The sequence below is a fragment of the Rhinoraja longicauda genome, chromosome 14 (assembly GCF_053455715.1).
Source record: "Rhinoraja longicauda isolate Sanriku21f chromosome 14, sRhiLon1.1, whole genome shotgun sequence".
Taxonomy (NCBI): Eukaryota; Metazoa; Chordata; class Chondrichthyes; order Rajiformes; family Arhynchobatidae; genus Rhinoraja; species Rhinoraja longicauda.
This window is the reverse complement of record NC_135966.1, coordinates 9,790,719-9,815,925: the sequence shown is the minus strand read 5'-3', so window position 1 is coordinate 9,815,925 and position 25,207 is coordinate 9,790,719. Positions and strand designations below refer to the sequence as shown.

General features: G+C 45.1%; 1 protein-coding gene across 1 annotated transcript; it reads left to right on the top strand.

The window, feature by feature from the left end:
- The first annotated feature begins 4,254 nt into the window (after positions 1-4,254).
- On the top strand, positions 4,255-24,929 carry LOC144599993 (RYamide receptor-like). Its single transcript, XM_078411289.1, has 7 exons — positions 4,255-4,569; positions 7,713-7,886; positions 17,773-18,006; positions 19,624-19,833; positions 22,603-22,724; positions 22,959-22,988; positions 24,893-24,929. Exons 1-7 carry the CDS (start codon positions 4,255-4,257, stop codon positions 24,927-24,929), a joined length of 1,122 nt encoding a protein of 373 aa, XP_078267415.1.
- Positions 24,930-25,207: the final 278 nt, after the last annotated feature.

Below are 25,207 nucleotides of genomic sequence, written 5' to 3'. Positions count from 1 at the left end.
TTATGCTTTCTTTCATTGGACTTTGTTGGACTTCATTTTTATATCTTTGCACAAAATGTTGTACCCTTTATCCTCTATCTTTGAACTTTAGATGGCTTGATTATATTCATGTATAATCTTGCTTTTACTGCACAGCACGCAAACAAAAGCTTTTCACTGTATCTCGGTATGCGTGATGATAATAATCTAAACTAAACTGAACAAAACAGTTGTATAATGCCCCTCATGGATAGAACACAAAATGCTGGAGTGACTCAGTGGGTCAGGCTACGCAACCTCCTTTAGGCGGTGGCCGGGCCTCCGGACCTAGACTGTCCGGAGCTAAAATGTCGGAAACATAGAGTGTCGGGAGCTAAACTGTCGGGACCTACAGCATCGGGGCCTACAGTGTCGGGACCTAGAGCGTCCGGGCCTACAGTGTCGGGACCTAGAGCATCCGGGCCTACAGCGTCTCCCGGGCCTAATACGGGACAAACCAATTTAGCCCAAAATACGGGATGTCCCGGCTAATACGGGACAGTTGGCAACCCTAATTACACACCAACAGTGGCTCCTCTAAACTTTATTGTTATTCTGACAAGTGTTTAAAGCTTCGATCATTGTGTTGAGGGATTGCTCATTAACCTCTCTGAACATGCCAGTTCCACCAATATTTTCCGAACATTTTCATTTACGTCTCAAAACGTCGCTGCTTAAAAATAAAATTGAACCAGGAACCTTTTGCAATCCCCAAGATTGCCGCACAAAGTATCGGAGGAATTGTTATGTTTCTAATTAATTCTTTTTGCTGCGTGATGAGATGACAGGGACACTTGTGATCCATCGGCCCCGCTGAACAGCGTCCCCCGATGTGAGGATTACAATCAGTCGGAGCCAAGAATCGCACCTCATTTCCCAGCAGAACACCCTCTCAGTTCCATGCTGAATAATTGCAGTCAGGCAAGAGTTATTTTCACTGGATTGTCTTTCTAACTCTTCACCGCACCAGGAGATTGAAGTGAGATTAACTTCATGTCACTTCATATGAAGGCAGATGAGGCTGATTTCAGGTCGCTGGTTGGAAGGGACTGTTAATTTAATTATTTTGTTTTAAATCCTCATTGTATTCGCAGTGTCACCACAGAAGTTGCCGATGTCAATTGCAGTACTTTCAACTAAGAGCGTGGTATTTAGAATTTCTTTTTTAGATTTAGAGAAACAGCGCGGAAACAGGCCCTTCGGTCCACCGAGTCCGCGCCGCCCAGCGATCCCCGCACATTAACACTATCCTACACCCACTAGGGACAATTTTTACATTTTTTACCCAGCCAATTAACCTACATACCTTTACGTCTTTGGAGTGTGGGAGGAAACCGAAGATCTCGGACAAAACCCACGCAGGTCACGGGGAGAACGTACAAACTCCGTACAGACGGCGCCCGTAGTCAGGATTGAACCTGAGTCTCCGGCGCTGCATTTGCTGTAAGGCAGCAACTCTACCGCTGCGCCACCGTGCTGCCCTTTCAGTGTGTGTGCGCCTGCACGCGGGTGATGGGTGAAGTGTATGACGACAATTTTGCCCAAGCTGGAAGTTATATGGTCATAGAGTCGTACAACACGGAAACAGGCCCTTCGGCCCAACTCATCCATGCCGACCGAGATGCTCCATCTAAGCTAGTCCCATTTGGTCCCTATCCCTCCAAACCTGTCCTGTCCATGTACCTGTCTAATCGCTTCTTAAACGTTGCGATAGTCCCTGCCTCAACTACCTCCTCCAGCAGCTCATTCCATACACCCACCACCCTCTAGATGAAAAAGTCGGCCCTTGCGTTGTTATTAAATCTTTCCCTTCTCACCTTAAACTTAAATCCTCTGGTTCTTGATTCCTCTACTCTGGGTAAAACAGTTTATGCATTCACCCGATCTATTCCCCTCATGATTTTGTACACCTCTATAAGATCACCTTTCAGCATCCTGTGCTCCAAGGAATGAAGTCCTAGATTGCTCAACCTCTCCCAATAGCACAGGCCCTCAAGTCTTGGCAAGAACCTCGTAAACCTTCTCTACACCCTTTCCAACTTAATAACATTCTTCCTGTAGCAGTTTGACCAAAACTGAACATGATATTGTAAATGCGGCCTCGCCAACTCTTGTACAACTGGAAAATAATGTTCCAACATCTATACTCAGTATATGTCAGTGCTCTGACTGTTGAAGGACAATGAACCAAAAGCCTTATTTACCACCATATGTTTATGTTTAGAGATACAGTGCGGAAACAGGCCCTTCGGACCACTGAGTCCCTGCCAACCAGCGATCCCCGCACATTAACACTATCCTACACACACTAGGGACAATTTACACTTACACCAAGCCAATTAACCTACATACATGTACGGCTTTGGAGTGTGGGAGGAAACCAAAGATCTCGGAGAAAACCCATGCGGTCACGGGGAGAACGTACAAACTCCTTACAGACAGCACCCGTAGTCGGGATCGAACCCGGGTCTCCGGTGCTGCAAGCGCTGTAAGGCATCAACTCTACCGCTGCGCCACCGTGCTGCCCTTGCTGTCACTTTCAAGGAACTATGTACATACACTGCTGGACCCCTCTGCTCTACGACAACCCCCAGGCCTCTTCTATTCACTGTGAAGGTGCTGCCCTGGTTTGACTTACAAAAATTCAACTCCTTTATTAAACTCCATTCGCCATTCCTGAGCCCACTTTCCCAGCTGATCAAGACCCGGGATAATTTTTGATAACCATCCTCACTATCTATGACACCACTTATTTTAGTGTCATCTGCAAACCTACCAATCATGCCTTGTACATTCTCATTTGAATCATTGATATAAACCATACATCGTTGGAGACCCGGGTTTGATCCCGATTACGGGTGCTGCCTGTACGGAGTTTGTACGTTCTCCCAGTGACCACATGGGTTTTCTCCGGGTGCTCTGGCTTCCTCCCACACTCCAAAGACGTACTGGTTTGTAGGTTAATTGGCTTCGGTAAGTTGTAAAAATGTCCCTAGTGCTGGTGTTTGGGGTGATCACTGGTCGGCGCAGACTGGATGGGCCGAAGGGCCTGTTTTTGCTCTGTACCTCTAAAGTCTAAACATCGTCTGGTAGGTTTCTAGGTTTATTGGCCCTCTGTAAATTGCCCCAAGCGTGTCAGATGCTAAAGTGGGATAACATGAAACTTGTGCACGGGTGATCGATGAGGGGGGGGGGGGGGGGAGGGCCTGGACTCGTTGGGCCGAAGGGCCCGATTCCAAGCTGTATCTCTAAACTCAACTTGGTTTTGCACGGCTTTTGTGCAGAAGGATGTTGATGGACGTTGACTTGAACATGAGATTTAAGGTTATAAGGACAGGGGATTGACAGAGATAATTAAATCCTCCAAGCACCGCGATGAATCATGCAATCTGACGCCTTGGTTCGGGCATTGATTGCTCACAGGAGTTTACATGAGTCAGGCTGAAATGTGCCACTTAGTTTCACTGAAGCTTGACCTCGTCGGTCACCTCTCTAAGTCGTCCATTTAAGTGCCTGCGAAAGGATCACGTCTAAGAGACTAAAAGCCTGTGTCTTCCTTTCCATTCAAAGATAAACATCCCACTTATTTTGCAAGAGGGAGCTGCAGATGCAGGTTTACTCCGGAGATAGACACAAAAAGCTGGAGTAACTCAGCGGGTCAGGCAGCATCTCTGGAGAAAAGGAACAGGTGATGTTTCAGGTGGACACCTCCCGGCCCGAAACACCACCTATTCCTTTTCCCAAGAGATGCTGCCTGACCCGTTGAGTTACATACTGCAAGATCAAAAGGAATAGGAGTAGAATTAGGCCATTTGGCCCATCAATTCTACTCTGCCATTCAATCATGGCTGGTCTATCCCTCCCTCCTAACCTCATTCTCCTGCCTCGTCTCCATAAACTGTAGAGCAGCTTCTCCAGCTTTTTGTGTCTGTCTTCTTTTTTAAAAAAAGTTTTAAATGCAATTCATTTTTAAATTTAGATTTAGAGATACAGCGCGGAAACAGGCCCTTCGGCCCTCCGGATCCGTGCCGCCCAGCGATCCCCGCACAAGGGACAATTTTTAACATTTGCCCAGCCAATTAACCTACGTTCCTGTACGTCTTTGGAGTGCGTGATTTCTGTGGTTTCCTTGTATCGACAGCGCGCTGATAATCAGACGGTCCTCCAGTTTCAGATTCGTGGGATCCTAGGGAGGGATATTGGTGGGATCTCAGGAAGAGGGCCGGAGCCACCAGCATGGACATGGAGTGGTTCAACGTCTCCCAGCCCATGGTAAACGACACGCATCTCACCATCCCGGATGCAGCACACTACATCATCGTCGTCCTCTATGCCTCGGCCACTGGGTTGTCACTGAGCGGGAACCTGCTGGTCATCTGGGTCTTGAGCATGGGCTGCAGGACCAGGACTGATATCACCATGTTCCTCATCAACCTCGCCGTGGCCGACCTCACCATGGCCATCTTCTGCATCCCCCTCACCTTCACCGAGGTGCTCCTCCAGAGGTGGCTGTTTGGGGAATTGCTCTGCCCTCTGGTCCGTTTCGCACAAGTAAGTGCCTTGCCTGAAAACTCTGCGATTGTACGATTTCAACAACTCCTTTTTGTTTTAAGTTTAGAGGCGCAGCGCGGAAACAGGCCCTTCGGCCCATCGAATCCGCGCTGGCCATCGTACACTAGGTCCACCCTACACATCAGGGACGATTTACAAATGAACAATTTACAATTGTCCGCACGAGGGACAATTAACCTGCAAACCTGCATGTCTTTGGAGTGTGGGAGGAAACCGGAGCACCCGGGGAAAACCCACGCAGGTCACGGGGAGAACGTACAAACTCGATACAGACTCTTTTGTTACTGGTTTCAAAAAGCATAATCTTGAACAAAGTGTGGTAAATGCTGCTTTGTTTGCGAAGTAGAACTTCTGCCACACAGATGAGTCATGACAGCACCATGTGTGAATGGAACAATGAATGGATTGTTCTCTAGAGTCATGGAGTGATACAGCGTGGAAACAGGCCCCTCAGCCCAACTTTCCCTCACCGGCCAACATGCCACATCTACACTAGTCCCACCACCCCATGCTGCTTGTCCCATATCCCTCTAAACCTGTCCTATCCATGTACCTGTCCAAATGTTTCTTGAACGTTGTGATAGTTCATGTCTCAACCTTCCCATCAACCTTCAATATGAGTAAAAAGAGAGGCAGACAACATGAATTCAGGCTCTTTGGCCAAACTTGCCCATGCTGAACAACATGCCCCATCTCCTCTAGTCCTACCTGCCTGTGTTTGGCCATATCTTTCTAAACCTATCCATGTACTGACAAAGGTCGACAAAAAATGCTGGAGTAACTCAGGGGGTCAGGCAGCATCTCTGGAGAGAAGGAATGGGTGACGTTTCGGGTCTCGAAACGTCACCCATTCCTTCTCTCCAGAGATGCTGCCTGACCCGCTGAGTTACCCCATCATTTTTTGTCTACCTTCGATTTATACCAGCGTCTGCCTTTTTTGTTCCTACATGTACTGACTAATGCCTCTTAAATGTTGTGATAATACCTGCCTCAACTACCTCCTTCATATATCTGCCACCCTTTGTGTAAAAAAAGTTACCCCTCAGATTCCTATTAAATTTCCCCCCCCACCCCCACCCCCACCCCCTTCAGCTTAAACCGATGCCCTCTAGTTCTGAATTCTCCCCTTACTCTTGGCGAAACTCTGTGTGCGTACACCCGAACTACTTCAACTACTTTCTTAAAAAAGCACAATGCAAGTTTGGTTTGAAGTGAATGTGTCCGTTAACACGTGCATTAAACTAACGAGGCAGGGTGTCCCCATCAAACACACGCCTTTGCCACATCTGATTCCATGCCCCGCTAACTATGGGCCAATTGAAAATGCTCTGGTAGCCCTTCAATTGACCTTTTCTGATTAATGTCAAATAACTTTATCAGAAATCAAGGCTGCTAACATTTTGAGAATCCACCTGGTCGGCATCGCTTTGACCCCCTCCTGCTCCGAAAATAACCCCCAGACACTGGTCTGAATATTATTTAGGCGTACGAGAAATGCCAGCTTCAATCAGCCACAGAAACAGCGCGTACAAGTCGTGCACTAAATTAAATGGTATCCCTGCAGCACCACAACATCACTGACAACTTATTTGGAAACAACCCTCCCTGCCTGACCCGCTGAGGGTCGTCCTTTTATCTCTCGTTTTCACACCTCACCCTTCCATATCTCCCCTGACTCTCAGTCTGAAGAAGGGTCTTGATCTGAAACGTCATCCATTCCGTCTATCCAGAGATGCTGCCTGACCCGCTGAGTTACTCCGGCATTTTGTGCCTATTACCAGTCAATTACTTCAGTCTACAGCCCAGCTTATAAATACCACCGCTGTAGTTGATTTCAAGAAACCACAGCGGTGGTATTTATAAGCTGGCCTGTAGACTGAAGTAATTGACTGGTAATAGGCACAAAATGCCGGAGTAACTCAGTAAAAAAACACTCTCTGATGCATCGCGCAGCATCTTTACATTAGCAGAGACTGTTTCAGCAGGCATTCCTCTTAAGTGCTTTCTGAGATAATGGAAAGGTCAGACACTTTAGGTTCAAACAGAGTTGTTTGCGATGAGCAGTGGGGGTTGAATGGCGTTAGATGTCAGGAGTATTTCTGAATCTCATTTGAATTGAAGTGAAATTTAGAAAGAGGTTGAAGCCCAGAGTATGTGGGATGCTGTGAACTGTCTTCTACTTTCGTGTCCATCAACCGAGTTTCAAAGGTTACATCGCTGTCATCGTCCGTCCTGAAAAGGGCGCAAGCTTCCGGTGACAATCAGTGGGAGCCATCACTTGTACAGTAGACGGTGGTGGTGGCAGAATTAGCTCAGGACACTTCCAGTTCCCAGCCCCGCCACGCGAATGCTTCTGCTGTGGGGCCGCTGCGAACTGTACAAAAATGGGAAGAAAATCTAGGTTTTCGGCCACTTTATTCGGGCTTCTGAAAGTCTGGACATCCCCAAGATCGGAGATAAAATTAAACAAAACATTTTTAGAAAAGTTCTAATAGGTCCCCAACTCACTTAGACACTTAGACTCCAAAGACGTACAGGTTTATAGGTTTGTGGGTTAATTGACTGGGTGAATGTTAAAAAAAAATAAAAAAAATTAAATTGTCCCGAGTGTGTATAGGGTAGTGTTAATGTGTGGGGATCGCTGGGCGGCGCGGACTCGGTGGGCCGAAGGGCCTGTTTCCGCGCTGTATCTCTCAAATCTAAAAAATCTAAAATCTAAGCTGCTGTAACTCAACGGGACAGGCAGCATCTTTGGAGAGAAGGTGATCGCTAGTCAGTGCGGACTGGGTGGGCTGAAGGGCCTGTTTCTTTGCTGTATCTCTAAAGTAAACTAAACTAAACTGAACTAAACTCAACTCAACTAAACTCAACTCAACTAAACCAACCCATTTTGTTTGAAAAACACTCCCATGAACTTCCTGGGGATGTTCTACGATGTTAAAGTTGATATATAAATACAAATTTATCTATATGATAAATTTATATAAACATACAAATGATATATAATTTGTATGTAATTTGCAAGATGCATTTGTAGTTGACAATTCTTTACATGATTGTGAATGAACTCTTTGGCCCCAGCTTTGAGGTGATTGTTTTTAACTGAACCATTCTGTGCCTAGATTCTCTCGGTGTCAGTCAGCATCTACACGCTGATGACCATTGGTGTTGACCGTTACTACGCTGTTTGCCACCCCCTGAAGTCCCACATGGGTCCCTCGCGGAGCAAGGTACTAATCGCCGTGATCTGGATGGTGTCCTTCAGCATCGCCTCCGTGCAGCTCCTTGTGTCTAGGGTGAGTATGCAAGCACTGAGCTTATGGTCAAACAATAGACAATAGGTGCAGGAGGAGGCCATTCAGCCCTTCGAGCCAGCACCGCCATTCAATGTGATCATGGCTGATCATTCTCAATCAGTACCCCGTCCCTGCCTTCTCCCCCCTTACCCCCTGACTCCGCTATCCTTAAGAGCTCTATCTAGCTCTCTCTTGAATGCATTCAGAGAATTGGCCTCCACTGCCTTCTGAGGCAGAGAATTCCACAGATTCACAACTCTCTGACTGAAAAAGTTTTTCCTCATCTCAGTTCTAAATGGCCTACCTCTTATTCTTAAACTGTGGCCCCTTGTTCTGGACTCCCCCAACATTGGGAACATGTTTCCTGCCTCTAACGTGTCCAACCCCTTAATAATCTTATACCTTTGGATAAGATCTCCTCTCATCCTTCTAAATTCCAGTGTATACAAGCCTAGTTGCTCCAGTCTTTCAACATGTGACAGTCCCGCCACAGGGAGAACGTGCAAACTCCACTCAGAATGCACCCGTAGTCAGGATCGAACCTGGGTCTCTGGCACTGTAAGGTAGCAACTCCAACGCTGTACCACCGTGCCACCCTTAAACCTTTATTGAGCAAATCATTTTCACGTAGTCTACGGTTCAGATTAGTTGATGATCATAATTTAATCACTATTAAAGCTGTTCTTTGTTAAATATAGGGCACAACACCTTTCAAAACACTGACCAGCGATCACCCATACACTAGTTCTATCCTACACGCTAGGAGCAACTTACAGAAGCTGATTAACCTACAAGCCTGCACTTCTTTTCAATGTGGGAGGAAACCGGAGCACGCTGAGGAAACCCACGCAGTCGCAGGGAGAACGTGTAAACACTGTACAGACCGCACCCATAGGCAGGATCGAACCCGGGTCTCGTGTGCTGCAAGGCAGCAACTCTACCGTTATGACCGCGTGGGATTTCTCCAGGTGTTACGGCTTCTGTAAATTACCCCTAGTATGTAGAAGGATGAGAGGAGATCTTATCGAAACGTATAAGATTATTAAGGGATTGGACACGTTAGAGGCAGGAAACATGTTCCCAATGTTGGGGGAGTCCAGAACAAGGGGCCAGAACTGAGATGAGGAAAAACTTTTTCAGTCAGAGAGTTGCGAATCTGTGGAATTCTCTGCCTCAGAAGGCAGTGGAGGCCAATTCTCTGAATGCATTCAAGAGAGAGCTGGATAGAGCTCTTAAGGATAGCGAAGTCAGGGGGTATGGGGAGGCAGGAACGGGGTACTGATTGAGAATGATCAGCCATGATCACATTGAATGGCGGTGCTGGCTCGAAGGGCCGAATGGCCTCCTCCTGCACCTATTGTCTATTGTCTATTGAATGTGAAACTAGGATAAAATAGAGCTAGTGTATAGGTGACCATTGGTTGTTGTGGGCTCGGTGGGCTGAAGGGACTGTTTACACGCTGTAAGTCTAAACTAAACGCTAAACTATGAACATTAAATTCTCCAATTTTAGATAACTTGCCTGCCCCCACATTCCCTTCTCTCCCCTGTGCCCCATCTGAACTTGCACCCATTTCTCCCCCTCCCCCTCCTCTCGCTTCACAATTTGCAACTCTTCAATCCTTTTGTCTCACACCTTCTGTCTTTTCATCTCTGGCCTTTGTCCAACCATCTGCCTATCAACCCCCTCACCTGTATCCACCTGTTACCTGCCACGCTTTGTCCTGGCCCCTCCTCTCTTCCAGCTTCCTTCCCCCCTCCACCTTACAATCAGCCTGAAGAAGGGTCCCGGACCCAAAACATCTCCAAAGATGCTGCCTGACCCGCTGAGTTATTCCAGCACTGTTTCATTTTTGTAAACCAGTATCTGAATTTCCTTGTTTCTATACTTGCAGTAGAGCTATTTATATGCAAATTTTAATATTAAAGATGTATTAAGTGCAAAGTCATTGCTGAAGTGTTGCCATGGCGATTTGCTATTAATAGCAAATCAAACAGCTTGTCAAAAAACGTTGGCAATATTTAGTTTCATCAATTTTCCATCTGAATATTGTTCCCTGACTGTTGGATGCTGCATATTTCAGCGTTAGAACCAGTCTGGGCTGAGTTTGATGATTAACGGGATAATCAAGTCAAGTCAAGTCAAGTCAAATTTATTTGTCACATACACATACTCGATGTGCAGTGAAATGAAAGTGGCAATGCCTGCGGGTTGTGCACAAAAATAATTACAGTTACAGCATATAAATAAAGTTAATAAGTTACTAAACATAGCACAAAAAGTGTCGACAAAAATTTAGTCTCTGGGGTCATCAAAGTTGACAGTCCTGATGGCCTGTGGGAAGAAGCTCCGTCTCATCCTCTCCGTTTTCACAGCGTGACAGCGGAGGCGTTTGCCTGACCGTAGCATCTGGATCTGGATAGTTGTAAGTGTGTGATAGATTCGGAGAGAAAAATACCTAGCAGGGATTCTGTTTCAATTGTTCTTCAGAAACAGATGCCAGGAGAACAAACTTCCAATGTGGAATTGTTTCGTTTTTTACTTCTAGTTTAAAGATAAAGCATGAAAACAGGCCCTTCGGCCCACCGAGTCTGCATTGACCAATGATCACCCTGTACAGTAAAGCAACCAACACACACTAGGGACAATTTACAATGGTTACCAAGCCAATTAACCTACAAACCTGTACATCTTTGGAATGTGGCAGGAAACCGGAGCACCCGGAGAAAACCCACGCAAGTCACGGGGAGAACGTACAAACTCCATAAAGGCAGCACCCGTAGTCAGGATTAATCCTGGGTCTCTGGGACAGATAGTTCCTCTGTCCATCTCTTCCCCTCCCCCCTCCCCTTCCCAGTTCTCCCACTGTCTTCCAGTCTCCACCTATATCCTTTCTTTGTCCCGCCCCCCTGACATCAGTCTGAAGAAGGGTCTCGACCCGAAACGTCACCCATTCCCTCTCTCCTAGATGCTGCCTGACCTGCTGAGTTACTCCAGCATTTTGTGATACCTTCGATTTGTACCAGCATCTGCAGTTATTTTCCCACAATCCTGGGTCTCTGGTGCTGCAAGGCAGCAGTTTAACCAGAGTTAAAATCAATTGTTTGAAAATCAATCTTTTCTTGGAACGGAGACAGAGATAAAAGAAGAAAACAGAATAAACGGAACTTAGTCCCTAGACGTAATGGCATAGATTTTTTTTAATTTCATCTGATACTGAAAGCGAGTGGCTGATTTTAATTTCTACTGTTTGAACCTGGAGATCTAGGAAGTCTTTTCTTAGCACTTGGGTGGAAAATTACATTTTAAAGCAGAATATGGGAGAGAAAAAAAAGATGAATAAATGGAATGGGGCACAAATTTGTTAATGGCAAGTGGTGTTTCATTACCTTGAATGGGGTCTCTGATGAGGCAATGATTTTCATGAAAGTGGTGTGATTTACATTCTGAAGGTGTTTGACAAGATATAAAACAGACTCGATAGCAGAATTAAAGATCATGAGATTAAAGTAATCATTATCGATGAAGAATTAAAAGCAGGGAGTAATGGCAGGCAGCCTTTCCGACTTTAGGAAAACATGGGTTAGTGTTTGGACCAATGTTCTTTTTCATCTATATTAATTGGTTTTCACAGCATCATTTCTAAGTTTACTAATGATACGTTACTCATCAGACTACTGAATGATTTCCTCATAAGGTAGTGTAAGAAAATAACTGCAGATGCTGGTACAAATCGAAGGTGTTTATTTCACAAAAATGCAGGAGTAACTCAGCAGGTCAGGCAGCATCTCAGGAGAGAAGGAATGGGTGACGTTTCGGGTCGAGACCCTTCTTCAGACTGATGTCAGGGGGGTGGGGAAAAAGGAAGGATATAGGTGGAGACAGGAAGATAGAGGGAGAACTGGGAAGGGGGAGGGGAAGAGAGGGACAGAGAAACTATCTAAAGTTGGAGAAGTTGCACCATAAGATAGGGTGCGGGGTCCCGATCTTCCAACCTACCCCATTGCGGACTTGGACTTTTCCCCTGTGACTTTAACGTTATAATGCTGTGACATGTTCCGCATGTTGGTATTTTTCTCTTTGCACTACCTGTTATATTTCTGCATGGCATGATTGCACTCTTGCACAGTAAGATTTGAGTTGACTGGGTGCACTGGATAGTAAACATAGCTTTTCACTGTAGGACAATAATAAACGAATACCAATACCAAAAATGTTGCAAACAATGTTTACAAAGGATGGTACTGCCCTTTAAAGATTAGAACAATATATTTTGATGGAAAGAATAAGGAGGAACAATATAAACCAAATGGAAAGGAAAGGCACAAAGTGCTGAAGTAACTCAGCGGGTCAGGCAGCAGAACATGGATAGATAGGTGATGTTTCAGGTCGGGACCCTTCTTCAGACTTCTTCAGTTACTCCAGCACTTAGTGTCTTTTAATTTGAAAAACCAGCATCTGCAGTTCCTTGTTTCTAAATAAATTAAATTGTACCATTTTAAAGGGAGTCCAGGAGCAAAGAGATGGGAAAGTGTATGAACAAAAGACTTTGAAAGTGGCATGAAGTTAGGAAAAGGGGACGTACAATGAGATCTGGGTGTCCTAGTGTATCAGTCACTGAAAGGAAGCATGCAGGTACAGCAGGCAGTGAAGAAAGCTAATGGAATGTTGGCCTTCATAACAAGAGGAGTTGAGTTTCGGAGCAAAGAGGTCCTTCTGCAGTTGTACAGGGCCCTAGTGAGACCGCACCTGGAGTACTGTGTGCAGTTTGGTCTCCAAATTTGAGGATGGATATTCTTGCTATTGAGGGCATGCAGCATAGGTTTACTAAGTTAATTCCTGGAATGGCGGGACTATCATATGTTGAAAGACTGGAGCGACTAGGCTTGTATACACTGGAATTTAGAAGGATGAGAGGAGATCTTATCGAAACGTATAAGATTATTAGGGTGTTGGACACATTAGAGGCAGGAAACATGTTCCCAATGTTGGGGGAGTCCAGAACAAGGGGCCACAGTTTAAGAATACGGGGTAGGCCATTTAGAACTGAGATGAGGAAAACTCTTTTTCAGTCAGAGAGTTGTGAATCTGTGGAATTCTCTGCCTCAGAAGGCAGTGGAGGCCAATTCTCTGAATGCATTCAAGAGAGAGCTAGATAGAGCTCTTAAGGATAGCGGAGTCAGGGGGTATGGGGAGAAGGCAGGAACGGGGTACTGATTGAGAATGATCAGCCATGATCACATTGAATGGCGGTGCTGGCTCGAAGGGCCGAAGGGCCGAATGGCCTACTCCTGCACCTATTGTCTAATGTCTATGACAGATTAAGAACAGTTTAAAAAAAAAGATACAATACAATACTGAAGACAGAGAACAAAATCAAAGTAGGTTTTTTAGCACATTGCTCAGCCAAACTAGAAATATTATGCAGACACAAGGAAATGCAGATGCTGGAATCATGATCAAGGCACAAAGTGCTGGAGGAACTCAACGGCTCAGGCAGCTTTCTGACATGAAACGCCACCTATCCCTGTTCTCCAGGGATGCTGCCTGACCTGCTGATCGCGCTCAACAAAAGCTTTTCACTGTACCTCGCTACACATGAGAATAAACTAAACTGAACTGAAACTAAACTAAACTGAGTTACTCCATCACTTTGTGTCCTCCTGAGTACAAATTCGAAGTAGGTTTTATAGCACACTGCTCAACCAAACTAGAAATATCACAGGCACAAAGCAATGCAGATGCTGGAATCTTGAGCAAAGCACCAAGTGCTGGATGGACTCAGTGGGCCAGGCAGCATCTGTGGAGGGAAGGAACAGATGATGATTCAGATTGGGACCAACTTCAGACTGAAATGTTGTCTGTCCATTGTCAACAGATGCCACCTGAATTACTCTTGGAGTAGACTTGGAGAGGTTGCAGCAGATGAGAAACTTCATGTTGCGATCAAGACATTGTTTTTTCTTAGAGTAGTGATGTCTAAGAGAATATTTAATACCGGTGCTCAAATCCTGGTTGTTATGCTGGTGTAAATAAAGAAAAATGGTTTCCATTGGGAAAAGAGTTAGACCAAAAGACACAGATTGAAGCAATTTCCTGATTAGTGCGGGTGTCAGGGGTTATGGGGAGAAGGCAGGAGAATAGTGTTGAGAGGGAAAGATAGATCAGCTATGATTGAATGACGGAGTAGACTTGATGGGACGAATGGCCTAATTCTGCTCCTATAATTTGTGAACTTATGAACCAATGAAGAGCTGGACAGAGCATTAGAAAACCTTGCAATAACGTGTGATCAGTTTTTACTTTAGCGATAAACCGTGGAAACAGGCCCCTTTGGCCCACCGAGCCCGAGCCGACAAGTGATCACCAGTACACTAGTTCTGTCCTAAAGCCAATAGAAGCCAATCAACCTACACACCTGTACATCTTCGGAATATGGGTGGAAACCAGCGAAAACCCACACAGGTCATGGGGAGAACGTACAAACTCCGTACAGGCAGCACCCGTAGTCAGGATCGAACCCAGGTCTCTGGCGCTGTGAGGCAACAACTCTACTGCAACTCTACCGCTGTGCCACCATGCTGCCGACGATAGGAAAAGCAGCCTCTGAATGGCAGGCTGAAGCAGATTGAATGGCAATGTTCTGTACAAAAACTGATAGCTCGTTGAAGAGAAAAGCAGTTAGCATGGAGGACTATTCCATGGATATGAAGATTCACTGGAATTTAGAAAGGGGATCTTATAGAAACATATCAAATTCTTAAGGGATTGGACAGGCTACATGCAGGAAACATGTTCCCGATGTTGGGGGAGTCCAGAACCAGGGGGTCACAGTTTAAGAATAAGGGGTAGGCCATTTTGGACCGAGATGAGGAAAATCTTTTTCAGCCAGAGAGTTGTGAATCGGTGGAATTCTCTGCCACAGAATGCAGTGGAGGCCAATTCACTGGATGTTTTCAAGAGAGAGTTGGATTTAGCTCTTAGGGCTAAAGGAATCAAGGGATATGGGGAGAAAGCAGGAACAGGGTACTGATTTAGGATGATCAGCCATGATCATATTGAATGGCGGTGCTGGCTCGAAGGTCCGAATGGCCTACTCTTGCACCTATTTTTCTATGTTTCTAAGATCTGTTAGAACCAACAATTTGATCTGCAGATGAATTATGGATTTAAACTTTAAATTTAGCCCTTAAGGTATTGCAGCTCACATTTGCATAACCCTCAGAGTGAGGAAACTTGACCTGTCACAGAGAGTCCAATGATTCACAACATGAATTATTTAACATTTGAAGGGCAGAGGGATAAACTGGTTTTGGGTGACTTTGTATCTTCAAGCCTAATACTAATTTACTAAATGTCAAATTCCAAGAGAAATCTTGATCAGAGATGATCTCCCCAAAGGAAATAAATCTGCCCAGAAGTCAGAAACTGTTTCAAAGAGAGAAAGAGTTTTTAAATTATTGAAAGTAATAACAAGGAACTGTTATTATTGGGGCAGCGCAGTGACATTGCGGTAGAGTTGCTGCCTGACAGCGCCAGAGACCCGGGTTCCATCCTGGGATAAGATGGAACTAGCATGAATTTACGATCGAAGGTAGACACAAAAAGCTGGAATAACTCAGCGGGACAGGCAGCATCTCTGGAGAGAAGGTATGGGGGACGTTTCGGGTCGGGACCCTATGATCGATGGTCGGCATGGTCTTGGTGGGCCAAAGGGTCTGTTTCCATGCTGTATCTCTAAATTAAACGTAACCGCGGGCTGTCAGGTCCTGAGGACTTAGACACCTTTACATCAATGCGAGAACTGTACGGACTGATTTTTCTGGATCCCTTCGACTCTCCACGTGCTTTGATTTGGTAAATGGGGACCAGCAATGCCTCCAAGATGAAAAGAAAAGGCCATCTCATTCCAGGTCTGGCTCTGACGCTCCCAGGACCATGTTGGACCCACCAGCCTCAGCAGAGGCCTAATGTGACACCCATGGTTCCTTCCCTGGGGCCTGGACAAAATAATGAGAGTGGCACTCAGAGCCTACGCCTATTGTAAGCACAGTCCCTACACTGCCCCTGACAAAGCTCCTGCATATCACAAGGTGGTATAAAAGCTGCAGAAAACCATAATCGCTAATCTGTTGTGCAGAGTGAAAGATCAGGAAAATCAGGCCCTCTTGTATGGAGACACTATCAGCTGAAGATAGGAAATCATTTCTGTTTGCTAATGATTTTGTTAAGGGAGATAACTAGTTCAAAAGTTCATTAGTTATAGGAGCAGAATTAAGCCATTCGGCCCATCAAGACTACCCCGTCATCCAATCATAGCCAATCTATCTTTCCCTCTCAACCCCATTCTCCTGCCTTCTTCCCATAATCTCTAACACCCGTACTACAAGAGCCAATTTGCGCCTTACAAATATCCATTGACTTGGCCTCCACAGCCGTCTGTGGCAATGAATTCCACAGATTCACCACTCTCTGACTAAATAAATTCTTCCACATCCCCTTTCTAAAGGTACGTCCTTTTATTCTGAGGCTATGGCCTTTGGTCCTAGACTGTGTTTCTGTTATACTTCCATTGAACTTCATTCCACTGGCATTAGGTAACTTTATGAATAGAATATTTCAATGCACCTTTTTTTAATGTATATTTTTATTGCAAATAAAGTTACTTTTTGAAATTTAAAAATATTTCAACATACCTCAACATTGTCCAAACATTCTCTAGTCACTGGGTATTTATAAAATATATTAAATATATATTAAATATACAAAAAAGAAACTTCTACAGATGCACAGTCGGAAGCATTTTATCGGGATGCATCACAGCATGGTTTGGGAACAGCTCCATCCAAGACCGCAAGAAATTGCAGAGAATTGTGGACACAGCCCAGACCATCACACAAACCAACCTAGTCGCAAAATGCCGGAGTAACCCAGCGGGACAGGCAGCATCTCTGGAGATAAGGAATGGGTGACTCTTTGGGTTGAAACCCTTCTTCTGTCACCCATTCCTTCTCTCCAGAGATGCAGCCTGTCCCGCCCACTTACTCCAGCATTTTGTGACTACCTTCGATCTAAACCAAGCATCTGCTGTTCTTTCCTCCACAAACCAATCTCCCTTCCATTAACTCCATCTACACTTCACGCTGCTTCGGCAAGGCCAGCAGCATAATCATGGACCAGTCTCACCCCAGTGACTCCCTCTTCTCCCCTCTCCCATCAGACAAGAGGTACAGAAGTGTGAAAACGCACACCTCCAGATTCAGGGACAGTTTCTTCCCAGCTGTTATCAGGCAACTGAACCATCCTATCGCCAACTAGAGAGCAGTCCTGAACTACTATCTACCTCATTGGAGACCCTCGGACTATCTTTAAATGGACTTTACTGGACATTATCTTGCACTAAACGTTATTCCCGTTATCATATCTCTGCACCCTGTGCATGGCTCAGTTGTAATCACGTACAGTCTTTCCGCTGACTGGAAAACATGCAACAAAAGCTTTTCACTGTACCTCAGCACACATGACGATAAACTGAACTAAACCAAAAGATGTCCCAAGTTTCGCATTTCTATTGGCAGGCTGCCTGGTTTTTCACTGGATAAATTCAGTACACAGTGGTGTAAATAATCTAATTTAATGGAATAACTTGGTAATTGACATTGCTAAAAATGGTCCTAGTTAAGGAACAATATCTGAAGTCTGAAGAAGGGTCTCGACCCGGGAAGTCACCCACTCTTTCTCTCCAGATGCTGCCTGTCCCGCTGAGTTACTCCAGCATTTTGTGTCTACCTTTGGTGTGAACCAGCATTTGTGCTTCCTTCCTACACATTTCGTCCTAAACATTATCTGAAGTGTGTTTTGAAACGTGTTGTGTTTTGCCGTCAGGCTAAGTACATGAGCCTGGATAGTGATTCGGAAATGATCTGCTTGGAGACGGGTTGGCCCAGCAATACCTATCGGAAGATCTACACGCTCTTCCTGCTACTTTTTACTTACATGTTGCCTCTATTCATCCTCACCTTAACCTACTGGAATGTGGGGATGAGACTCTGGGGCCGGAGACCACCAGGAAACATGGACAGAAACAGGGAAGCTCAACACAACAAGTCCAAACGGAAGGTAATGTCAAACTAGTGCTGAAAACAATGTGATTCTATCTCCACACATACACCAAAAGCTTCCTTGCCTTAGCACCAAAATGTGTGGTAAGAGTTTAGTTTCGTTTAGTTTAGTTTAGAGATACAGTGTGGAAACAAAGAAACATAGAAACATAGAAAATAGGTGCAGGAGTAGGCCATTCGGCCCTTCGAGCCTGCACCGCCATTCAATATGATCATGGCTGATCATCCAACTCAGTATCCTGTACCTGCCTTCTCTCCACACCCCCTGATCCCTTTAGCCACAAGGGCCACATCTCACTCCCTCCTAAATATAGCCAATGAACTGGCCTCAACTACCTTCTGTGGCAGAGAATTCCACAGATTCACCACTCTCTGTGTGAAAAAAAAAGTTCTCATCTCGGTCCTAAAAGACTTCCCCCTTATCCTTAAGCTGTGACCCCTTGTTCTGGACTTCCCCAACATCGGGAACAATCTTCCTGCATCTAGCCTGCCCAACCCCTTAAGAATTTTGTAAGTTTCTATAAGATCCCCCCTCAATCTTCTAAATTCCAGCGAGTACAAGCCGAGTCTATCCAGTCTTTCTTCATATGAAAGTCCTGCCATCCCAGGAATCAATCTGGTGAACCTTCTCTGTACTCCCTCTATGGCAAGAATGTCTTTCCTCAGATTAGGAGACCAAAACTGTACGCAATACTCCAGGTGTGGTCTCACCAATGCCCTGTACAACTGCAGCAGAACCTCCCTGCTCCTATACTCAAATCCCCTCGCTATGAATACCAACATAACAGGCCCTTCAGCCCACTGAGTCCATACCGATCAGCGATCCCTGCACAGTAACACTATTCTACACACATTAGGATCAATTTTACATTTATATCAAGCCAATTAACTTACAAACCTGTACTTCTTTGGAGTGTGGAAGGAAACCGAAGATCTCAGAGGAAATCCATGTAGGTCACGGGGAGACCCAGGTTCGATCCCGACCACGGGTGCTGTCTGTATGGAGTTGGTGCGTTCTCCCCGTGACCGCTTGGGCTTTCTCTGGGAGCCCATAGACTCCATAGACGTGCAGATTTTGTAGGCTAAACCGCTTTGGTAAATTGTAAATCTCCCCGTGGGGGAAGAGGTGACAACGAATGGATGCAGGAATGCAAACAGTGGATCTAGTGGGACAACTAGGGTGGGGGAGGGAGGGGAAAGAGGCATTGAGGGGTTATTTGAAATGAGAGAAATCAGTGTTCATACCGCTAGGTTGTAAGTGGCCCAAGCGAAAAATGAGGTGCCGTTCCTTCGATTTGTGTTCGGTCTCACTCTGAAAGTGCCGAAGGGCCAGTTTCTATAATCACCATCATAATCATAACCATACTTTATTAGCCAAGTATGTTTTGCAACATACGAGGAATCTGATTTGCCAGTCATACCAATAAAAAGCAACAGAACACACACAATACATTTTAACATCAACATCCCCCACAGTGACTCCTCCGCATTCGTCTTAGCTGAAGAATGTTATTGCAATTGAAGATATTAATGAATGTACCGTGAGGTTGATTGTGCTGCTATGTAAGATGTGTGCTTTGGGGTAAATATTAAAATCTATTATAAATTCTTTCAGGTTATCAAGATGCTGTTTATCATCGTGGCTGTTTTTGCTCTTTGCTGGCTCCCGTTTCACATCTTCAGTGTTACGTACGAGTTCAACCCAGCTGTGCTGCCCAGTGACCCTGTGGACATCACCGCCCTTTACTTCTTCTCCCACTACCTGGCCATGTCCCACAGCTTCTGGAACCCACTCATTTATGGATTCTACAATGATAACTTCCGGGTACGTTGGTCATTTGTATAGAAGGCTTGTACACACTGGAATTTAGAAGGATGAGAGGAGATCTTATCGAAACGTGTAAGATTATTAAGGGGTTGGACACGTTAGAGGCAGGAAACACGTTCCCAATGTTGGGGGAGTCCAGAACAAGAGGCCACAGTTTAAGAATAAGGGGTAGGTCATTTAGAACTGAGATGAGGAAAAACTTTTTCAGTCAGAGAGTTGTGAATCTGTGGAATTCTCTGCCTCAGAAGGCAGTGGAGGCCAATTCTCTGAATGCATTCAAGAGAGAGCTAGATAGAGCTCTTAAGGATAGCGGAGTCAGGGGGGGTAAGGGGAGAAGGCAGGAACAGGGTACTGATTGAGAATGATCAGCCATGATCACATTGAATGGCGGTGCTGGCTCGAAGGACCGAATGGCCTCCTCCTGCACCTATTGTCTATTGTCTATTTGACGTAATCTGTTCATTGGGTTTAGAGCCACATCGCACCTGGTAAACATGTGACATGCTTGGACAAATTAGTTGCTAACCTTCAATTTGTAAATGCTTTATTTGTGAATGCTTTTCACCATACCGTAAACCCTTGTTATAACGGACCATAGGAGGGTGAGAATGGTGGCGATTTAAACTTTAGACTTGTTTAGACTTCAGGGATACATCGCGGAAACAGGCCCTTCGGCTCACCGAGTCCATGCCGACCAGAACCAGAGATCGCCCTGTACATTAATACTATCCTGACACACCCTGGGGTACAAATGTTACCAAAGTCAAACCTACAAACCTGCACGTCTTTGGAGTGTGGGAGGAAACCGGAGCACCCGGACAAAACCCACGCAGGTCACAGGGAGAAGGTACAAACTCTGTACGGACAGCACCTGAAGTCAGGATTGAACCCAGGTCTCTTGCACGAGATGCCAGTAGCTCTCCCACTGCGCCCCATGTTGTTTAATCATTTTCAATCCTGGAGCTTTTCTAACCTTATAAAATGCCAATGTTTTCTGAAAGAGATGGTACAAATCATTTCTCACCACAGCCCAAGGCCCAGCAGCACACCTGACCTGCTCGTGTGATATGGCATGGTGGAAGGTTTCTGTAATAGGGTCCAGGTTACTCCACATAGACTCCACATAGACAGCACCCAAGGTCAGGATTGAACCTGGGTGCCTGACACTGTGAAGCAGCAGCTCTATAAGCAGTGCCACCGTGCTGCCCTGGAACAAATAAACAGGTGGAAACAAACATAACATTTGGGTTATTAACGTCGCCAGAATTGGAAAGTGCTACAAATGTCATTGGTTTTAAGCACGTATAGTGGCAGTGAAATAGCAAAAGGAGAGATACAAACCAGGTCAAACCCCAGTGAATGATCAACCCAACTTTGACATGGACATTTTTGGTTGGGTTTGCAGCTTTCCACAATATAAGTAGATATCAGTTATTAAAGATGTGATAGCATCACATTTTGAAAGTGGTGAAATCATCGGACAAAGTCAGCATGGATTTACCAAAGGCAAATCATGTCTGACGAATCTTATAGAATTTTTCGAGGATGTAACTAGTAGCGTGGATAAGGGAGAACCAGTCGATGTGTTATATCTGGACTTTCAGAAGGCCTTCGACAAGGTCCCACATAGGAGATTGGTGTACAAACTTAAAGCACACGGTATTGAGGGTTCAGTGTTGAGGTGGATAGAAAATTGGTTGGCGGACAGGAAGCAAAGAGTAGGAATAAATGGGTCCTTTTCGGAATGGCAGGCAGTGACTAGTGGGGTACCGCAAGGCTCAGTGCTGGGACCCCAGTTATTTACAGTGTATATAAATGATTTGGACAAGGGAATTGAATGCAACATCTCTAAGTTTGCGGATGACACGAAGCTGGGTGGCAGTGTTAGCTGCGAGGAGGATGCTAGGAGGCTGCAGAGTGACGTGGATAGATTAGGCGAGTGGGCAAATGCATGGCAGATGCAATATAATGTGGATAAATGTGAGGTTATCCACTTTGGCGGCAAGAACAGGAAAGCAGAGTATTACCTGAATGGTGACCGATTGGGAGAAGGGGAGATGCAACGTGACCTGGGTGTCATGGTGCACCAGTCATTGAAAGCAAGCATGCAGGTGCAGCAGGCAGTGAAGAAAGCGAATGGTATGTTGGCATTCATAGCAAGAGGATTTGAGTTTAGGAGCAGGGAGGTTCTGCTGCAGTTGTACAGGGCCTTGGTGAGACCGCACCTGGAGTATTGTGTGCAGTTTTGGTCTCCTAACCTGAGGAAAGACGTTCTTTAAGAGGGTGTTAGATGTGGCCCTTTTTGCTAAAGGGATCAGGGGGTATGGAGAGAAGGCAGGTACAGGCTACTGAGCTGGATGATCAGCCATGATCATATTGAATGGCGGTGCAGGCTCGAAGGGCCGAATGGCCTACTCCTGCACCTATTTTCTATGTTTCTATGTTTCTATTATTAAGATATCGACAACAGGTGCTTGTCTGTGCAGAGTTTGCACGTTCTCCCAGTGACCTGCGTGGGTTTTCTCTGAGATCTTCGGTTTCCTCCCACACCCAAAGACGTACAGGTTTATAGGTTAATTGACGGTACAAAAAAAAAGTTTTAAAAAATTGTCCCCAGTGTGTGCTGTCTACGGGGATCGTTGGTTGGTGCAGACTCGGTGGGCCTCTTTCTGTGCTGTATCTCTACACTAAAACTAACCTTATCCTGGTAATGTATATGGGACCTTGGACAACAGGAAGAAGAACTCTCTTTTCTCTCCCCCTCAGGCTGACCTGCAAAGACTGTGCATTCGTTTCAATCCATCCCGATGTTGCCCTCACATGCATGGAGATAACCTTTCTACCTACAGCGACTCTGACATCTTTAGGAAAGAGAACACCATCAGTGTGCACATGAGCTCAATGGACAGTTGTAGATCCCTGGTCTCCAGGAAGCAACCTGCCATTACCACCTCCCGATCAGTCCAAATTCATGGCAAGTATTGCAAAGAAAAGCACCGTATTCTTGTGTGCGAGAGTAAATTTGAAGTTTGATCTTGTATACGATCGAAGCAGCTGTTTCACCTTGATAAGAGGAGTCATGGTTTGGAATGCTGCAAGAATTGTTTCCTTATCAATTCCAGAGCAACAAAGGAAGAAACATTGCTTCAATTGTGAGTGGGGAACAATTGGGAAATAGTCACCATGACATGGTTAGGTTAAAAAATGACACAAACTGCTGGTTAGGTTCAATATAGGACAGAACTGGAATAATGGACAAAAATTAGGCATCAAAATGGAAAAGATTAAACCAGAATCAACTGGACATAAAAGGGTGAGAAATCATCTGTGGACAATAGTCAAATATCATTTCTATGTCATATAAAAAATATAATTTCTAAAGAAGAATGATGGTGCATCAAAGAAGGTACATTAAGCTGCAAGGGCAGCACGGTGGCGCAGCGGTAGAGTTGCTGCCTTACAGCGAATGCAGCGCCGGAGACTCAGGTTCGATCCTGACTACGGGCGCCGTCTGTACGGAGTTTGTACGTTCTCCCCGTGACCTGCGTAGGTTTTCTCCGAAATCTTCGGTTTCCTCCCACACTCCAAAGACGTACAGGTATGTAGGTTAATTGACTGGGTAAATGTAAAAATTGTCCCTAGTGTGTGTAGGATAGTGTTAATTTGCGGGGATCGCTGGGCGGCACGGACTCGGTGGGCCCAAGGGCCTGTTTCCGCGCTGTATCTCTAAATCTAACCCAACCCAAAACATCATGTACATTCACCCCATAGATTCTGCCTGACCCATTGAGTTCCTCCAAAGTTTTGTGTTTTACTCAAGATGTCTTGTGTCTGCATTAAAAAACATAGACTCTTATTTGTCTTCAAACAACAATATATCTTTCTCAAACTCTGCGGAGACAAAATGGAAATGCCATTCACCATTGGGATATTGGCACATCACCCCATCGGTCCACTTTGTAGTATGAGTGGGACTGGTCTGGTCACTAACTTAGTGGCCTTCTGATATGGTCGAGGAATTGGGATGAAACATCCCTAGTCACCTCTAATAAATCCAAGGCAGGACAGCAAAAACATATTGTCCTAACATGGTGACTTACAGCCCTTTGGCACAGCCATGCAAATGTTACTTATCGGTTTTAGTTATATTCCCAGGTTTAATAACGGAAAGGTAACCTTAATGAAATTTGTAACATGTCTGCTCAACAGTGTTGATGTTGATAAGACACTTTTTCTCGGCTTGATGCTCTAAGGAAGCCCATGGGGTTAGAGAAATGTATCGATCAATTATTGGGTGACACAGCGGTGCAGCGGTAAAGTTGCTGCCCTGCAGCACCAGAGACCCAGGTTCAAGCCTGACTTCGGATGTTGTTTGGGTGTGCTGCATCTGTCAGAAAACAATGCCTTAGGGGAAGATTGTGGGTGAAATGGGTGTGGAATCTCTTCACTACAATTATATCAGGGTTTGAAAGAAACTCTGCTAATCAAAACATCAAGAATTAAATCAACAGGTTGAGGTGACACAGCGGTAGAGTTGCTGCCTTACAGCGCCAGAGACCCGGGATCGGTCCTGTCTATGGGAGCTCTCTGTACAGAGTTTGTACATTCTCCCTGTGACCCTGTGTGTTTTCTCCGTGTACTGCAGTTTCCTCCTACATTCCAAAGACATGCAGGTTGGTAGGTCAATTGGCTTCTGTAAATTGCCTCTAGTCAGTAGGATGCGAAACTGGGATAACATAGAACTAGTGTACGGGTGACCGTTCGTTAGCCTGATCTCGTAGGCTGAAAGACCTGTTTCCACACTGTATCCTAAATTAAATTAGAAATGAGACAAGGAGAAGTGACTTTATCAGTTTGAAGAGCCTTGCCATTCTCCAACTAAAATGGCTGTGGATGCCATGAACATTGGGGAGATCAATATGAGAGTAGGACAACAAATTGAGTTAGAATATCAGCTGTGGTCATGTTGAACTGCCCACTCCCACTTGTACTCATGTTAATTAAATCTTCCATTTAGCTGTGACTTTGATTGCTATCTTTTTTTGTTTTCTTACAGCCTCTTCTGTGATGTAATATGCAGTGAAAGCAACTAATTGTCCAGGTTCCAAAAAGATGCTTTATATGTGGAAGAATGTGACCTGGTCGCGGATTAATCTAATGCCAGCCGAGACCAATTGCTAATTTTGTGTTTCACAATTAAACAGATATACAAGGGATGTACGACAGCTGGGAAATCCATAGTTTATGTGAAAAGAGACCAGCTCGATGCCAAGATTATTAAAATAAAGATTACATATTCTTTTCAGTCTAGGTCGAATTATCAAATGGTATCGATGCGGGTAAAAACTCAACTCATGTTGTATATTTGTAA

Excerpts from the sequence above, each read along its gene's own strand:
- LOC144599993 (XM_078411289.1), top strand. The coding sequence starts at position 4,255 with ATGGACATGGAGTGGTTCAACGTCTCCCAGCCCATGGTAAACGACACG. Across the intron at positions 4,570-7,712 it reads CTCTGGTCCGTTTCGCACAA|ATTCTCTCGGTGTCAGTCAG; the intron begins GTAAGTGCCTTG and ends TTCTGTGCCTAG. Across the intron at positions 7,887-17,772 it reads TGCAGCTCCTTGTGTCTAGG|GCTAAGTACATGAGCCTGGA; the intron begins GTGAGTATGCAA and ends TTTTGCCGTCAG.